The sequence below is a fragment of the Homarus americanus genome, unplaced genomic scaffold, assembly GCF_018991925.1.
Source record: "Homarus americanus isolate GMGI-L3 unplaced genomic scaffold, GMGI_Hamer_2.0 scaffold54443, whole genome shotgun sequence".
In the NCBI taxonomy this organism is placed as follows: domain Eukaryota; kingdom Metazoa; phylum Arthropoda; class Malacostraca; order Decapoda; family Nephropidae; genus Homarus; species Homarus americanus.
The window spans coordinates 9,614,228-9,634,145 of NW_024750852.1; the positions used below are offsets into that span (position 1 = coordinate 9,614,228).

General features: G+C 38.0%; 1 protein-coding gene across 2 annotated transcripts in view; it reads right to left on the reverse strand.

The window, feature by feature from the left end:
• The window catches only part of LOC121854264 (ras-related protein Rab-8A-like), a 184,235-nt gene that overhangs the window by 51,858 nt on the left and 112,459 nt on the right, over positions 1–19,918 (reverse strand). For both annotated transcript variants that reach the window (XM_042348805.1, XM_042348806.1), the window contains exon 4: positions 8,993–9,133. In XM_042348805.1, coding sequence (XP_042204739.1) covers positions 8,993–9,133 — 141 coding nt within the window. The remainder of the gene's footprint in view (positions 1–8,992; positions 9,134–19,918) is intronic.

The window sequence follows — 19,918 nt, forward strand, 5'->3', positions numbered from 1 at the left end:
TTACTTGTGAGGTACTTGGTGCGTCAGGCGCGACGGAACATGGCGGTCGACACGCGCTCTGTTAAGGACTACGCACGTGAACTGTACATGGCAGTGGCACGAAAGATGGGAACTACAGAGCCCAAACCCTTTAATGCTTCCTCTGGGTGGTTACAGAGGTTTAAGATCTGGAACAAGATCACCAATATAAACATTGGTGGTGAAGAAGCGAGTGCTGATCGTGCTGCGGCTCGGGAATTTCCTCCGTTTTTACGTGAGATTATGGAGGAAGGACAGTACAGTGACGACCAGGTGTTTAACATGGACGAATCTGGTCTTTTCTGGAAAAAGCTACCTTCCAAGTCCTTCGTTGTAAAGAATGCCAGCAGGATTCGGGGCCGGAAAATGCAGAAGGAACGCATCACCGTCCTGTTTACCACCAATGCCTCCGGTACCTGTAAGCTCAAGTTATCGGTGATCCACACAGCACGCAAGCCGCACGCCTACAATACCATGGACATGACCAAGCTAAATGTCCACTGGCTGACCGCACGTAAGGCGTGGATGTTCTCTACACTGTCCTTCTCCTGGTTTGATGACTGTTTTGTTCCCGATGTAAAAAAATTCTGTGAGCGACAGAATGTGCCATTCAATATTTTGTTGCTGCTGGACAACGCACCAGGACACTCGCCCCTACTGTTAGATCGTCACCCCAACGTAAAAGTGGTCTTCCTTCCTCCCAACACTACGTCATTAATCCAGCCCATGGACCAGGAGTTAATCTGCAATGTAAAAGCTGCATTCTCAACAAAAAAATTCCAGCTCCTGAACGACTACACCAACACCAGGGAAGAGTTGCGTAACCTGAGTGACACCACCACCGATAGCAAGAGCGAAGAAGATGAGGATCAACAGTTGGAACAGCAAAAAATACTGTTCAAACAATTCTGGAGAGTATTTAACATCAAGAAAGCTGTGGACTTCTTGGTGAAGTCATGGGATCAGCTGTCTATTGCTACAATTCGTCACGCATGGAGACATGTGTTGCATGGAATACCAGGTGAGAGGAGGAGTCAATCTGTGACTGGTGAGATTCAGAATGTTGCAGTAGCAGTGGACCTTGCCAGAGAAGCTGCGCAGACTGTTACAGTTCCAGGCTTCTCCGAGACCACCAACGACGACATCCTGGAGGTGATCAGAGATCCTGAAGTGACTGCCGACGAGATGTTGGAAGAAGAACACGTCAGTGAAGAGGAGGAAGAAGGTGCGTCATTCTCCGAAGAACACAGTTTAAGTCATAGTGATATTAAGGGTGCCATGGAGTGTGCAGAGAAAATGAAGTCCTTCCTTTCCCGCGACAATGACGATGACCGCTATGAAGTCTTCCATACCCGGCTGGTGCAGGCTATGGAGCCGTACATCAAGGTGTATCACGACAACATCAACGCCAGCCGTCAGCAAAGCATAACAGATTTCTTCGCCCGCAACCCACCACAGCCAGCCCAAGCCAGTGATAGTGGCAGTGAAGATGACTTTGAGGGATTTGTCAGGGAAGCCCTGACAACTGTAAGTGACAGTGATGGTGATTCACCTAGTAATGGTGATTCACCTGAGGGCCAGTAATCTGCCCTCTGCCTCGGAACCAGCCTCCATCCCCGTATGCCGACCCATCTCTTCTACTACCGTAAGTGTTCCACCTAATTTTTAGTTTTCTAACCTAACCTTTATTTTTCCTATGTTAACCTTTATTTTTCCTAACCTAACCTCTTCCATATTACTTGTTTTTTCATACCATCATAAAGTTAAGATAAAATTTTTACTACAACATAGTTATGTGTCGTCAAAAAGTGGAGTTTGGGGATCGGCCTGGACTCCATTTCAATTAATCCCATATGTTATGTTATTCACTTTACGCGTTTCTCGCTTTCCGCGGTACCCTCCGGGTTACATTAACCGCGTAAAGTGAGGGTTAACTGTATAGTATTCCACATACACGTAAGTATAAAGACAAAGTTTATGTGATGATCGGACAAAATCCATTTTGGTTAACATCACGTTTCCAAGAATGTATCTAGGACGCTAACCGGCGCATGACTGTAAATGGAACAATAGATGTAGCTTACCATTAATGGTAAAGAAAAAACGAAATGGATTGGGAACGCCAACGTGTGTAAGGGCGTACATATGAAAACATTGTCATTTCTCTCCCCAAGAATATGAATGCACCACTTATTACTGTTCATATGTTTTAAAAAAATACTTACTTATGGTAAACAAAAATTCTACTCACCAATGGTGGTAAAGTCTAAAATATAAGGACAGCCAATGAATATTGTGCGAGTTTTTACTCAGATGACGAAGTCATCAGGTTCAACTCTGGCTGAAGCTGTAGCTTTCCATAAAGCTGTTGCTGAAACTGTTACTGAAGTTCTTACTGAAGCAGCTTATGATGCTGAATTTGATGGTGTAGCTGAAGGTGATGGTTTAGGCCTTCAAATAATAAAGCTGTCAAAAGAACCTTGCACAGCAGCTTTCTTTTCTCATTATACATCTTCATGTAGAGGTCATATGTATTTTTCATGTTCCTGTTAATTTTAATGCTTTGTTCTCTTAATGGATCCACTTCAGAAAATATGTTCATTGCTTGCTCCATATAATATCCACAGACCTCTCACCCTTTTCATGTTGTTTTAACACATCTAGTTTCTCGGCTAAGCTTTTACACTTTCTGTTAGCTTTTGAACCAGCACTACCATCACTGGCTCTCTTGCTCCTAATGAATAGGGACGCACAAATGGCGTAAGAAATCTGAGAATGTTTTTCTCCTTTTCCTGTTCACATACGTGAAAACAAAAGGCCCGCCAAGCTGCGACTGTTTATACTAGTGATGCTGGCCTCACCACTCATAAGTCAGGCAGCTTCCGTGCGCAAGGCGTGTTTTATTGTATAATACATATCGGGATTTAGTTATTATTTATATGAAAATGTAATTTTATTTTATTTTTATTCTATTTTTGTCGTAAATACGAAGAAAATAATGGTGTAAATTGAATTGGGTCCTAAATTAACCAGGGTCTTAAATATGAATCATCGTTATTTGAACCGTCATTATTGGAGGCTTTCCTGCACAATAAGTCCTCGCTTAACGCCGTGGTTCTGTTCCTGAAAACCGCAACATTAACGGAATCATTTTTCCACATAAGAAATAGATAAAATATGGAAGTTATGTTCCTGAGCCTCCCTTTGCCCCATGAAATACATTACATATACAGATATTCAATGGCATTTTTATCGAAAATAGTATACAGTCAACCCTCGCTTTACGCAATCCCACATTCCGCGTTTCCACGTTTACGCGGTACCCTGCCGAAACAGGAATGCTCACATTCCGCGGTGCGTGTACCCCTTTACGCGGAGAGCGGCTGGCGAGCAGCGCCATTTTTGGATCCAAGCCTCCCGCCATCTCTCCCGCCCTCTCCCGCTATCCGCCATGTTGTGTAAGCGGCGCGAGCATGGTGCGCACAAGGTCGCCCAGTCATCAAAACATTACCGAGTTCTTCACCCGCCACCCACCACAGCCGGCCCAAGTCAGTGATAGTGATAATTATAGTGAGGATATGGACTTATATGGACTTTGAGGGGTTTGACAATGAGGCCCTGCAAGCCTCAGTGGTGGATAGTGATACAATTGATACAAGTGATACAGGTGAGGGCCAATAATCTGCCCTCTGCCTCGGAACCAACCGCCCATCCCCGTGTGCCCAGCCATCTTTTCTACTAATGTAAGTGTTAAAAAACCTAATATTTTTTTATATTTCTCTTAATTATTAATTGTGTGTGCATACCATCATAAAGTTAAGATAATATTTTTACTACAACATAGTTGTGTGTCGTCAAAAAGTGGAGTTTGGGGGTCGACCCGGTCTCTATTTCAATTAATCCCATATGTTATGTTGTTCACTTTACGCGTTTCTCACTTTCCGCGGTACCCTGTGGGTTGAATTAACCGCGTAAAGTGAGGGTTGACTGTACACTATATATATAAATAAACTTAATAATTTTGTATTGCACTCACTGATGGACAGAGGTGGTGGAGCAAGTGTGTGGTGGGTAGTGGAGCAGATGAGGAGGGCAGGAGAGGAGGAGAAGGGTGACGATTCACTGAGACCAGGCGGGTGGCTCCTCCTTCCAGTTTAAAACCTTCATTTTTGTAGCAAGGCAAATGGTATTATGTTGCTTCTTCACAACACTAGCATCAGTAGCACTTAATGGACGCTTGGAAGCCATTTCGAATGGTTAGAGTACAATATTATGAGAAAAAACACTTAAACAGGCACGAACACTGTGGAAGCCTAACAAAGACTGACGACGCTTGGGGACGTTGTGACGTTCCGCGAGTGAGAGGTAGCGCGCCAAGATGAGGGAGGGTGATGCGCCGGAAAAAGTAGTCCGTGACGACGCTAAAGACTACATTATATTGAGTCATCGGGACGTTAACCAAATTATTGGCATCTAAAGAGTAGCGACGTTATAACGAAACAACGTTAAACGAAGACTTACTGTACAGTATTTCATGCACATCTTCGTAATGTGCAATATTTACATTTTCCTCAACAGACAAGTGTAAGTTTAAAGTGTCAGGATGGTGGCAAGCACTTTGTTGTGCTGCCCAGTAGAACATTAAAAACCTTGCCATCCCATCAACATTATGCTTTGAATTTGAACTTGACTTCAGATCTTGAACCTTTACTTTTAAATATTATTTAACTTTCAGTAAACTCAACATAGTTTCTGACAATCTAACATTAATTTCTTATCTCGATGAAACACAATTCAATTCATTGGATCATAATTTGAGATAATATATTTCTTCAGGTTTTGTAATCCCTAGTTTATGGTATAGTAGAACTTCGATTTAAAGCGATTCAATTTAATATTATTGATTTAAAGCGACACCCACAATTAAGGGCAATGTTTTAGTTTAAAGCAAATCTTTCCTAATTTGCGCGAGTCAATCTGGCGAGTAATATTTTAAAATTCGCACCTAATGTTTCTCTGAGCACGTTAAACTGTCGTAAGGGCAAAGCTGTGCTGTACATGTACTCAAAATAATGTACTAAATGATTACTAAAATTTTGTCAAGTGCAAACTATAGCATGATTATATTCAAATTAATCACTATCTTATAATAATTCCAGCAATGTAAATTATATTGTCCCTGGTCACTTCTGTGACATTAACAAAAAACAAAAGCTCAATCAAAAGGACCTAAATAAAAAAATAAATATTTAACTAGACCTTCAGCCCCAACTGTCAAATGTGTCACTGTCAACACCCCTCCCCCCCAACCCCCGTCTTCCCAGCCAGGGTTGGGTGGTTATAGGCTTACAGTTTTTATCTTATATAATATCACAGTCTAAAGTTAGAAGAATATAATTTGCATTGCTAGAATCCTTGCAAGACAGTGAATAATTTGAATATAAACGTCATATATTTTGCAAAAGAGATCAAATTTTTAGCCCTTTGTAATAAAATTAGTTAGAATTAAAATTTGTTTGTCTAATGAGAACTATAGCATGTTTATATTCAAACTAATTTCTATCTTATAAGAATTCCAGCAATATTAATTATATTCTCCCAGGTCAGTTTAGTGACATTTTATAAGAGAAAAACTTAAAAGTCATTCTTAGGGACAGATAAATAAATAAGCACTCGACCTTGGCATCAACTGTCAAACATACCACCACATCTCCCTCCCCCCCATCTTTCCATCAGATGATCGCTAGTAAACAGACCATTTCACGTGTTTGTTTTAACATAATACTACAAAAAACAATGTTTTGTTTATTCTAGGAGATGGGCTGAGGTGCATCTGGGTAGACTCTCAGTCTTTTTAGTATTTTGTGTTTCTCTCAAGTACCATACTAAATTATTCCATTGAAACAACACTTTGATTTAATGCGAATTTGGTTTTAAGTGACCTCTCTTGGAACATATCTCGTGTTATATCGACGTTCTACTGTACCAACTATTTTACTTATTTTGACACGTCTATGTTTGTTATGCTATTACAGGGTATAAGCAAATTTCTTCAAAAGCTGCTCTTGTGCATAAACCTTTACAAATAAAGCAATTAAGGCTAGGAATTCAGATTCTCAACCCTCAGTTGGAGATACCTCAGATTAGTCATTGCACACAGTATTTTATAACACGGATAGATATCTATAGGTATTTTTTCTACATGGATAGACAACACCTCATAGGACTCGGCAGGTGGTAGCCGAGAAATGTATTAGCCCTGGTCTAATACAGTAATAATAGTATAAATATGAGTTAGATACATAAATTTTATATACAATAGGTTCTAAAATTTCGCGAGTTTTTAATTCAACGTTTTTTATTTGGACAAAAAAAAACACTACACAATTTTAAATTTCGAAGCGTTTGAGCGGCCCGCCAACGTTCAGACGTGCACAATCGTGTAAATAGCGTCATTTCTCTTATGTACTAAAGATTCATTATTGTTTAATACCGAATGTCTTTTTGATTGAATTAATGTTTATATGTGCAAAATGAACAATACATTCATTAATAATACGTAGAATATTAAAACACATGAGGAGACGAGACGGCATTGCTTTCGTTAATGTTTACAAAACCAGTGACAGACTGGTTCTACATATAAAACTGAAGGAAATAAGACCCTGGTTGTAGCTGTTGCAAAATTAATGTAAAAAAATCAATATGGTTGTTTTAAGTACTGTAATGTTATTTAATGTTAATAAATGGAACAATAGAAGTAGCTAACCATTAATGGTAAAGAAAAAAGTGAGATCGCATATGTAAGTGAGCACATGCGAAAACATATAATCATTACTCTACATAAGAATATGAAAGCAACACTTATTTACTGTTCATATATATTTTAATTAATGTTTCTGAATTTAAAAAAAATAAATTTACCCACCAGTGGTGGTAAATTTGAAAACATAAGGACAGCCAATGTTGTTGTGCGTGTTTTTACTCGGATGACGAAGTTGCCAAGTCATCAGGTTCAACTCTAGCTGAAGCTGTAGAACAAAAACTTTTCTGTGTTGTTTTTAGTCTTTATTTAACTTTATCTGCATTATTTTCGTTGGTTTAATAGGATGTTGCTTTATTACAGGTAGTAATTTGCCGAAAAGGTAGGGTAAATAGGGCAAAATTTAGCCAAACATCGAAAGTACCAGACTCAAATTAATTTTCTCTGTAGGAAGTTTTATTTAAATTTGGACGATTTGAATTTCGAGAGGTTTTTACAGTCTAAATAGGTATCCAAATATGAGAGCCTACTGTAATTACATCACCCACAGTAATTAAATTATGGGCAGGTGTCTAGTGACATTGATACAGGTCACGTCTATGCCACATAGTCTCAATGTCTTTCAAATGACCTCTGCGCACCGATGCCAAGAGTAGGTCATCAAATAAGTAGCCAGTTTCAGTATCTAACACGGACCAGTTGTGTATTTACTGATGCTCCCCATAATTACTTCCATAATATCCTAAGCTACAGGCTCCTGGTGCAGTTACTGTGATATCACACTTTAATTGTGCATATACTGTATATACATTTTACAATAAATACTGAAAAGATAATTTAGGTTTGAAACTTTACCCAAAAATAAATATTTGAGTACTTTTGCGATTAACCCCAGCTACTAACAGGTAGTAGGTTACATAAGGCATAAAGAGGACATGTTAAGCTTATTTTATGAATTGTGACAACCAAACAGGAAAAACCATGTCAAGAAAATTGTAACAAATATTACACAGTAAAATAACTAGGTTTAAGCTTTTATCAAATACCCTTGCCTCTGGGAGACATACTAAGGACTAGGTAAAAGTGAGTATGTTATATTACAAACTTCTTAAAACATAATACATCGAGACCATTGTCATGAGGTGAGACATCTGAATGAAAAGCAGGTACAGTATGTCTTGGACACCTACTGAATAAGAGGCAGGTACAGTCTGTCTTGGACACCTACTGAATGAGAGTAGGTACAGTCTGTCTTGGACACCTACTGAATAAGAGAGACTGGTACAATCTGTCATGAACACCTACTGAATTAGAGACAGGTAGTCTGTCTTGGACACCTACTGAATGAGTGGCAGGTACAATCTGTCTTACTTGCACACCTACTCAATGAGAAGCAGGTACAGTCTGTCTTTCTTGTACATCTACTGAATGAATCTTCAGAGAGGAAAAATCACAAACATTTAATCATGAAAAAAGAGTAAAACTAATGATTTTTTTTATATCAAATTGAAAATTAATCACCTGTGAAATAAATAATGCAACATTATAAAAGTATCTTACAAGAGTCCCCAGGGGTTTTCAATCTCTTTTTTTCAGTACAACCCTTTCTGATGCTGCCACATGTCCAGCATGGCCCCATTACATTGAGGCAGACACCATTTCATGATTGGTGTGCCCTCTGATCTATGTTGTTGGTTAAAGACATTTTTTCAGATCTTTATTGGACCAGCTTCTTCAGGGTTGAAAGTCGGGGGTTGTTTCTGGAGTTTGTACCTGGTGATTACTCATTCGTACATTGCTCAACAAGTACTCAACACGTACAAAGCTCCAAATGACAACTGCATTCATCTTCAGTGGAAGTTACAAGGTAAACTGAAAAGCTCGGTTTACTGAGCCCTTATTAAAGGGCAAGAGTGTGGTGGTGTCAACAATCAAACCTTTCATCAGGCCGAGCCTGGGGTGATTCAATTGAAACTTCAGGTACCTAATGTTCATCCCATACCTAACCTAACAACACTTCACACTCCACACAATGTTCTCCCCTGATACCTGCATAACCCTTGCAACCCCTAGTGGCCCTTCATGATGAGATTTACAACTCCATTTGGGGTCAAGACCCTAGGTTTGGGAACCCCTGCAAAGTAAACCTCATAAAATGAACAGAGTATAGTAATGCATCTCTCCATCACAAGTAAAACATGATACACTCACCAATTTCTTCTCCATTTTTGCTTTAATATCCCGAGCAAGAGTAAAGAATGCTTCTTCTACATTAATGGAAGCTTTGGCTGATGTTTCCATAAACTTTATCCCATATTCTATGGCCAGTTGCTCTCCTCTTTCTCGTGAGACCTGCAAAGGAAATGAATACAGTTCACTATTAACTCATACTAAAGTAAGAAAGTACTCTAACCTGCCTGACCCAATATGACTGAGAAGGGATGGAAAAGCTTTATTTTGGTGTTTGGGCTATATAATGTACTATAAACAAAGAAAATGGAAAAGTGATCCAGAAATACATTTTTAAAAGTGAGTCAAGAAGAAGCAACTCTATATAACCAGCAAGCTTACAGGACATAACCCCAGATCCCAAGGCCCTAACTTGTGAATGGAACCTAAAAACTGCATCCATACAGGGGTTCCAGAGGACATCTCCTTGGTAAGAAGGCATCCAAGGAAGTGAGAAAGCTTGACTGTTCTTCTGTAAGCATAAGATGGTACTCCAAGCTGTAGATTTGTTGACAACACCTAAACAGCAGTTAAAGCTGATCACCCAACCAAGATCTTTTTTATTGTGCTTAAGCCCACCAGGGCACAGGTCAATAACCCACATCAGGGCCAGGGGGATGAAAAATAATAATAATAATAATAATAATAATAATAATAATAATAATAATAATAATAATAATAATAATAATAAAAATAATTTAATAATGTTTTATATTTACCTTTCATTTTATTTTATTTCTTATTCCTACTTTTTATTTATTTTTTCTTCTTTTTATTATTTATTTTCTTTTACTCCAATTCTCTTTCCTTATTCTTAACCTTTTCTTCTTTGTTTGTTACTCTCTGTATGTCAACTTTGTATTGTAAACTTGCGAGACAGTGTGGTTAGGCTGAGGAGTGTTAAGGAATGTGGTGGGGGGGGAACGAGGGGAGGTTATGGGTATGGTGGGGCCTACAGTAGGCCCTCACACCAGAGGGTAATCTGATATATATATACAGTCAACCCTCACTTTACGAGGTCCCACATTCCGCGTTTCCACGTTTACGCGGTGCCCTGCCAGAACCCAGGATGCTCACATTCCGCGGTGGGTGTACCCCTTTACACGGGTGAAGTATAATTTTTTATTTAGCTCATAAAATTCATACAAATTATCCAGCCAGAATATAATTTACATTGCTGGAATTCTTACAATTTGATGATCATTTTGAATATAAACATCATAGATTTTGCATTAGACATACAAATTTTAGATATAATGTTTACTCTTGAGTAAATATGTTATCTTTTGGGCAAAATATATGATATTTATATTCAAAATATTCCTAGTCTTACAAGGAATCCAGCAATGTCAATTATATTATCCTAACTTTAGTGTGATTTATTATTTATTACTAAAAAGGTAAACAGTCTGGTATTCCCACACATTTATCTAGTAGGGACGTTGGTGGGGGGAGGGAGGGAGGGACCGGCGACCGACCATCTGTTACCGTGTGAATAATATTTTTTTTTTTATTAACGGAAGATTTTTATTTTAGCTCATAAAATTCATACAAATTACCCGGCCAGAATATAATTTGCATTGCTGGAATTCTTACAATTTGATGATCATTTTGAATATAAACATCATATATTTTGCATTAGACATAAAATTTTTAGATAAAATGTTCACTCTGAGTAAGTATGTTATCTTTTGTGCAAAATATATGACGTTTATATTCAAAATATTCCTGGTCTTACAAGGAATCCAGCAATGTCAATTATATTATCCTAACTTTAATCTGAGGTATTATTTAATACAAAATGTTAAAATTTATTTTTTTCACCCACTCTTCTCTTGAAGGGAGGATGGTGGGGGGTGGGGGGGAGGGTTGGGACTGACCACGCGGTTGGAAGAGTGGGGGAGGCAAGGTGGGGTACTTTGATTGACAGATAGTGTTGTAAAGAATATTTTTTTTTTTTATTAACTGAAGATATTTGTTTTAGCTCATAAAATTCATACAAATTACCCGGCCAGAATATAATTTACATTGCTGGAATTCTTACAATTTGATGATCATTTTGAATAAAAACATCATAGATTTTGCATTAAACATACAAATTTTAAATGTAATGTTTAATCTGAGTAAATATGTTATCTTTTGTGAAAAATATATGACATTTATATTCAAAATATTCCTGGTCTTACAAGGAATCCAGCAATGTCAATTATATTATCCTAACTTTAGTTTGAGGTATTATTTATTACTATACCTGGTTTTCCCCCCAAAATTTCTCAGAGGGAAGAGCCAGCAGTGTAGTGTGAGAAGAGGGGGAGGGAGTCGTGTCCATTATTTGAATGGACATTAACTTGGCGACTGTATTTCTCTATTTCTCTTAAGTATTAATTGTGTGCATGTACCATCATAAAATTAAGATGTTATTTTTACTACAACATAGTTATGTGTCGTCAAAAAGTGGAGTTTGGGGATCGGCCTGGACTCCATTTCAATTAATCCCATATGTTACGTTATTCACTTTACGCGTTTCTCGCTTTCCGCGGTACCCTCCGGGTTACATTAACCGCGTTTCCAGTTAATGTAGTCTCCATGTATAATTAGAAAATTATGGGGGCCCCATGTGCATTCAGCTGACTACATTAAAGGTTAAGTGCTCAGTCACACTGTATCCATTCCTTATTATTTATTACTTTCACTGTACTGTATCCATTCATCATTATTCATTACTTTTACTGTACTGTATTTCATTGTAAATTTTTTATTATTATTATTATTTTTTTTTTTTATCTATGTCGGACTTACGACCTGGATTTGGGTCCCTAACCCCGTCGTAAGTCGGGGTCTAGGTGTATGTATATATATATATATATATGCCGATAACCACAAGGAAAGAAGAAATCACGAAGTTCCCAAGCGCTTTCGTGTAATTCACATCTTCAGGGGTGAGTACAGACTAAAGAGAAATACAAACCAAGGTGTATATATACAGAGGAGGGTGAGACCAGGTCCACAATGGTCAGGTATTAGGTAATGACTCTACTAATCTTTTAATAGCACACAACGGTTGGTGGTCAGGTCAGAGGGTAAGGTGACCCAACTTTCTCACCTGGTTACAAATCTTCTTAATTACAAAATTTTCCAGTTTGTACAGGCCATTACTCAAATTCATGTTGAATGCTTCAGTATGTTTAATAAGACTCGATTCTATGATGTTCCTACTATCAATTGAATTACAAGGTAATATAGAGGAGGCATTATCCAAGTCAATGCAATGCTTGTTATCCCTCAAATGAACAAACAGAGCATTGGATTCCTGGCCTGTCCTAACATGTATTTGTGTTGTTTAATTCTAGTTACAAGATCTTTACCTGTCTGGCCTAAGAAAACATATTACATTCCTTGCAAGGAACTTTATAAATGCAACCAATTGTGTTGTTGGGGGAGTTCTTGATTAACATTTGTTTAACAGTGCATGAGTTTTTAAATGCCACTTTGACGTTCCAGGTTTTTAGTTGTGAAGGAATGTGTGAGAAATTTTTGTGAAATGGTAATATTAAGATATTCTTATGGTCATGAGAGGGCTTGGGATCAGTTCTATAAAAAGTTTTCTTAGTAATGTTTAGGCATTTGTCTATGAAAGATCTAGGGTATTTAAGGTTTGAGCCAATATTATAGATATATTTGCATTCCTCATCAATGAATTCCGGACTGCAAATTCTCAAAGCACGTAAAAACATTGTTGAAAATACTGACTGTTTGACTCTATTATGGTGGGCAGAATGATAATGAATGTATGAACACACATTAGTTGGTTTTCTATAAATACTGAACTTAAAAGTGTTACCTATTCTATGTATCAGACAGCCTAGGAATGGCAATTTACAGTCTTGCTCTAATTCCATAGTGAATTTGATCGAGGGGGCCAAGTTGTTAAGTTGTGGCAGGAAAGCTTTTAGGTCCTCATTACATGGCCAGAGACATAATACATCATCAACATATCTAAACCAGACTGCTGAAGGTGGTAAAATATTACTTAATAGTTTCTTTTCAAAGAATTCCATATATAGGTTGCTTAATATAGGTGAGAGTGGATTACCCATTGCCATACCAAATTTTTGAGCATAATGTTCTCCATTGAATTCAAATTTACAATCCTTAATACATAGTTTGATGAGTTCAATGAGGTCGTCTTTCGAGACGGGCAATGAAATATTGTCCAGGGAATCTATGAGGAACTCTAGTAAATCATCAACTGGGACCTTTGTAAAGAGTGATGTTACATCAAAACTGACCAGTTTAAAATCATAATTAATATGTAAGTTATTGAGTTTATCAACCAAATCCATATTATTCTTGATATTAGAGTAAGAAATGTTGCCAACTATGGGATTTAGTAAAGAAACTAATCATTTAGATAATTTATAAGAGATTGACCCAACTGAGCTAATGATGGGTCTTGCTGGGTTATTAGGCTTGTGGGTCTTGATTACACCGTACATGTATGGCAGTGGAGGGGACGTTGAAGTAAGATGTTTAATGAGAGTAGCTTTGCCTCTCAACAGAGACTTCAGTTTTTTGTTGAACTGGGTGTTGACAGTGTTGAGAGGATTATTTATGAGTTTGGAATATGTTGTAGTGTCACATAAAAGGTCATTCATTTTAGAGATATAATCATGTTTGTTTAAAATCACTACTGTGTTGGCTTTATCTGCTTTAGTGACATGTAGATCCTTATTTTTCTTAAGGGATAGGATTGCTTTGGTGAATCTTTCTGGACAGTTTGGAATACAAGGCTTGGACATAGATGCATACACAACACCTTTACACATGTTCACTTCTTCACTTGTCAAATTTCTGAATTTCTCCAAATTGCAAAATGCTCTGGCTATGTCAACACTGTCGACTCCCTTGTTAGAACCATCAAAACTTAAACCATAGCCGAGGGCACACAAGGTATCATTGTCTAGTTGTTTAGAGGAGATTTTCACTACACAGTTGTGATTGGCATCCTTAGTCCAAACACTATTTCTAATAAGGAGTGCCAATTTGTGGTCTATCTTAGCTTGAAGATCAGAACGCTCCCGTCTCAGGTTATCAAAACAGTAATCCAACATGAACTTTTTCCAATAACTCGGTATGGTCATATTAAAAGCACGCTTTTTTTGTCTTACAATACGGAAGGCTTCATCCACTTCAATTTTCTTTATTTCAAAATGTTTCTTAAGGATGATTTCTTGGAACTCATCAAAGGGGCGGTCAGACATCTTCAGGACACGTTGTGGGAGGATTGATCTAGGCATAACTTTTCAGTGAGGCATGTCTGGAGAAATTTCAAACGTATTTTCAATTTGTGGGCCTTGATCATCGAAGAGGAGTATTCAGTAACGAAAGGAGACAATCCAGGACAGCTTGTAGAGAGGATGAAGAAGTGGCGCGTGGAATCCATTTATGCAAGTAAATCACTGTAGGTGCGCGTGATCTAGGTATATGCTGATAACCACAAGGAAAGAAGAAAACACGAAGTTCCCAAGCGCTTTCGTGTAATTCACATCTACAGGGGATGTAATATGTTTTACTTAGGCCAGACAGGTAAAGATCTTGCAACTAGAATTAAACAACACAAATACAGTGTTAGGACAGGCCAGGAATCCAATGCTCTGTTTGTTCATTTGAGGGATAACAAGCATTGCATTGACTGGGATAATGCCTCCTCTATATTACCTTGTAATTCAATTGATAGTAGGAACATCATAGAATCTAGTCTTATTAAACATACCGAAGCATTCAACATGAATTTGAGTAATGGCCTGTACAAACTGGACAATTTTGTAATTAAGAAGATTTGTAACCAGGTGAGAAAGTTGGGTCACCTTACCCTCTGACCTGACCACCAACCGTTGTGTGCTATTTAAAGATTAGTAGGGTCATTACCTAATACCTGACCATTGTGGACCTGGTCTCACCCTCCTCTGTATATATACACCTTGGTTTGTATTTCTCTTTAGTCTGTACTCACCCCTGAAGATGTGAATTACACGAAAGCGCTTGGGAACTTCGTGTTTTCTTCTTTCCTTGTGGTTATCAGCATATACCTAGATCACGCACACCTACAGTGATTTACTTGCATATATATATATATATATCCTGGTGGTCCAGCGGTTAGCGTTCCCCGGTCACAGTCATGGGTTCGAATCCTGGCGGGTTGAGGTGTTGATTGTATGTAGAAGTCCGCGTGCTTTATTGGGCTAGTCTGTACTCACCCCTGAAGATGTAAATTACACGAAAGCGCTTGGGAACTTCGTGTTTTCTTCTTTCCTTGTGGTTATCAGCATATATATATATATATATATATATATATATATATATATATATATATATATATATATATATATATATATATATATATATATATATATATATATATATATATATATATATATATATATATATATATATATATATATATATATATATATGAAAGAGAGAGAGAGAGAGAATAACTGGGGAATAATGGTGCAACCGATGATAACTGGGAACAGGGATACCAGGCAGTAGGTTATGCTATTTCTAATGGGTCACTGTATCACTGCATAATACCAAAGACATGCATGACAATGTTTTACTCAATACACGGAAATTGAGAACTAATCATAACGGTTCTTCGTTTATTAACGACGTCACTCAAAATGAAGTTACACTTCAAAACAATAACCTATCTTCCTAGCTAGCTAACCAGGAGTCAAATGAATCACAATACATTTCATGAAACGGATAAAACCTGAAAGGTACTCACACAAATATATGCCGCCATGGGAGAGGATGACTCAAGCAAGTCTCTACGTCACAATGCCAAAACAGACTCTGCCCTAAGACACAGGCCGCAAGCGGTATACAAGACATACAAGACGCCACATGGTCATGACGTCATGTCTCCCCGGCTCTCTTACTGGTTCAGGCCTAAGGCATTCACACTCACAGGTCACCGCGATTGGCTCACGCTTGGCGAGAAATACTCAATCATGCCATTGTTACATAATAATATAAATAATAATAATAATACAGGTACTCCCCGACTTATTGACGGGGTTAGGGACCGACATCCAGGTCGTAAGTCAAAATGGTCGTAAGTCGGAAATGCTTAAATAACACATAGAAAATTGAAAATTTGGGTCTCTCTTTCTTTTCAGCACCACAAAACACTCACTTTTAAGCTTGCCAGCCATTTTAAAGTGAATTACAGATGAAAATTTTGTCTGTGTAGTGACTTTCGGACTCAAAAATACATAATTTGACCACATTTTGGTACGACTGAGACGGTTGTAAGTGCGGGTGGACGTAAGTCGAGTCGGTCGTAGGTCAGGGACTACCTGTAGTAATAATAATAATAATAATAATAATAATAATAATAATAATAATAATAATAAAAAATATAAATTATAATAAAAAATACAGTGAACCCTCGAAGATCTGGACTAAAACGGGGGACCACCTGTCCCAAAAAGCTGATTGTCCGAATCTTCCGGTGAATGTACTAAATGTATAAAAACAATAAACAATAATTTAAAAAACACCAAGAAAAACAGTAAATCTTATCCTGACCACTGGGGTTAGCTATACAAACTTTTTCCTGTGAAAAGGCCATAATTTTGAGCAACATATTACAGTACTCACTTTGTACTCAAATGTACTACACTAAGGAACTAAAAAATTTTCTCTCGTGCAAACTATGCGATGTTTATACTCAAATTATTTGCTATCTTGCAAGGATTCCAGCAATGCAAGTTATATTCTGCTAAGTTTAGTCTGTGACATTTTATAAGATAAAAACTGTAATCCTAAAACTACCTTCACCCTGGCTGGGAGGATGGGGCGGGGATGAGATGTTGACAGCCGGGAGGGGAAGTTACCAAGTGCGTAGTTATCAGTCAAACAGAGGGAGTTTAAGTTTTTCGCTTATAAAATGTCACTGGATTGACTTGGCAGCATATAACTTACATTGCTGGAATTCTTGTAAGACAGTGATTAATTTAAGTACAAACATCCCACAGTTTGCACTACAGTGATCCCTCGGTTAACGAGTGCCTCGGTTAACGAAATTTCAGTCAACGAATTACCTTCCATAAGATTCTTCACTTCGGTTAACGAGCAATCCCTCGATTAACAAATTCCTTACGAGCGCCCTTCAACATGTTTCCGCTTGCTCACTAGCTGTCGTATTAATCCGCCAATACAGTAATCGGTTCTAGGGCTTAAATTCCTTACCATTTTAGTAAATATCAAGAAGGTTGTACTATTCAATCATTTTAAAAGTTTTATATTAAATTTTTTAGTCATTTTAACAATTATTGAACATAATTGAATTACAGGAAACTAGTTTTATGCGCCCCAAACAGCCACTCAACACACCAAGCTTGGCGTCAGTTTGTTTACAGGTTCAGAAGAAGGAACATCTTGTTTGAGACTCTTCAACATAAACACTTTTTTTCTGTGTTTCCAGTCAAATTATTGGTCATTTTGAAATATATTTTACATATTGATAATATATAGCGCAGTGCACTGTTAATTTAAAGAAAATAATCTTGAATTACACCAAGTGAACTAAAATTTTATGGGTGACATGGCAGCATGGGGTGACTTCTCTTCCAGCCCAATGCCCTCTCTTCTCTTCTCCCTTCTTCTCCACCCCCATTCTAATTCCCATCATCATCATCATCAACCAGGAGCCTTCTACATGCACACCTCAAAGTAAGTGTACTATACTGCATTTATCTTTCGTTTGTTGTAATTTTCGGTGAGCTGGAACCAATTACCCAAAAACCCATTGAAACAATGGTTTCGGTTAACGAGCAACCTTCTGCAACGAATTGTGCTCGTTAACCGAGGGACCACTGTACAGTCATTTCTGCTATGACGCGATAGTTGTGTTCTTGTAAAACATCGTGTTATAGAAATTCGCGTAATAGAAATAACAGGGCTTATGGAGAAAATAGGGTTAGGTGCAGATTACTACTCGAAATCGAAAAAAATTTAGTAGTTAGCCTAACACAAAGGTTAGCACAGTCTTAAGTAAATGTTACATTCATATCTAATAATGAATCATACAGTAAATGTAACACTTTACCTTGAAAAAATATGAATATAACTTGATGGGGGAGAAGGGTGATTTTGAGGTTGATAACATCGAGCTTCTCTTCAAGGGTTATAGCCTTTCTTTTATGATCATCACTGGGAATGCGATCACCAGAACGCTTCTTGGAGATATTCTTCTTTACCATATTCACAGTTAATAAAACAAAATTGGAGAAATAGTAAGCAAAAATTGCGTTACAGCAAACAAGCGTTCGAGTTATACAAATATCATTCCTCTATTCATAAATCGCGTTAGAGCCAATTCACATTGTCAAAACACGCGTTATAGCAGAACTCACTGTACACATAAAAAATTTAGTAATTGACTTGGAACATTTGAGTACAGGTTTGCCCCTTAGGACAATTATTATTTTTTTTCACAATACAGTCAACCCTCACTTTACATGTAACCCACAGGGTACGCGGAAAGTGAGAAACGCGTAAAGTGAATAACATAACATATGGGATTAAATGAAATAGAGACCAGCTGACCCCCAAACTCCACTTTTTCCAACACAATACCTATGTTCTAGTAAAAATAACATCTTAATTTTATGATGGTACATGCACACAATTAATACTTAAGAGAAATAGAGAAATACAGTCGCCAAGTTAATGTCCATTCAAATAATGGACTCAACTCCCTCCCCCTCTTCTCACACTACACTCACTGGCTCTTCCCTCTCTGAGAAATTTTGGGGGGAAAACCAGGTATAGTAATAAATAATACCTCAAACTAAAGTTAGGATAATATAATTGACATTGCTGAATTCCTTGTAAGACCAGGAATATTTTGAATATAAATGTCATACATTTTGCACAAAAGATAACATATTTACTCAGAGTAAACATTATATCTAAAATTTGTATGTCTAATGCAAAATCTATGATGTTTATATTCAAAATGATCATCAAATTGTAAGAATTCCAGCAATGTAAATTATATTCTGGCCGGGTAATTTGTATGAATTTTATGAGCTAAAACAAATATCTTCAGTTAATAAAAAAAAAATATTCTTCACTACACTATCTGTCAATCAAAGTACCCCACCTTGCCTCCCCCCTCTTCCAAGCGCCAGATGGTCAGTCCGTCCCCACCCCCAACCAACCCTCCCTTCAAGAGAAAGAGTGGGTGAAAAAACTAGATTTTAACATTTAGTATTAAATAATACCTCAGATTAAAGTTAGGATAATATAATTGACATTGCAGGATTCCTTGTAAAACCAGGAATATTTTGAATATACAGTTTTACCCCGCTTAACGCGCTTTCACTTAACGCGTTTTATCATATACGCGGTGCCTTGCCAAAGCTGAACTTTCACTTAACGCGGGTTTTTCCACAGCTACGCGGTGAGTGTCCGGCTCGGATGCTATTTTTAGATTTTGACCACGCGCCACGCGCCACCCACCCGCCCTCCTGCCTGCCTGCCTCTCCCTCCTCCTCCCTCCGCTTGGGTAAGCGGCGCGGTAAGGTTGCGCAGTGTGTGTCTTTGTTGCGTTATCACTGACGTCATATGACGTCTCGGACTGTGATTGGCCATGCAGCCCTACCCCCCTCTGCTGCTAGCTGTAATTGGCTTAAAGTATTATGACGTGACTACCCCGGGGAGGGAGGGAGGGAGGAGAGACGACGCTTGACCTAGCCGCGGCAGTTTCATCCCTCAAGGCCACGCCGGGTTAACGCGCATCCATTGTTCTGTAAAATGGCTTCCGCCGGACCACCACCCCCAGAGAGAAACCTTTCCTTACCTGGACCCAGCGGCACTAAACCAAAGAAGACA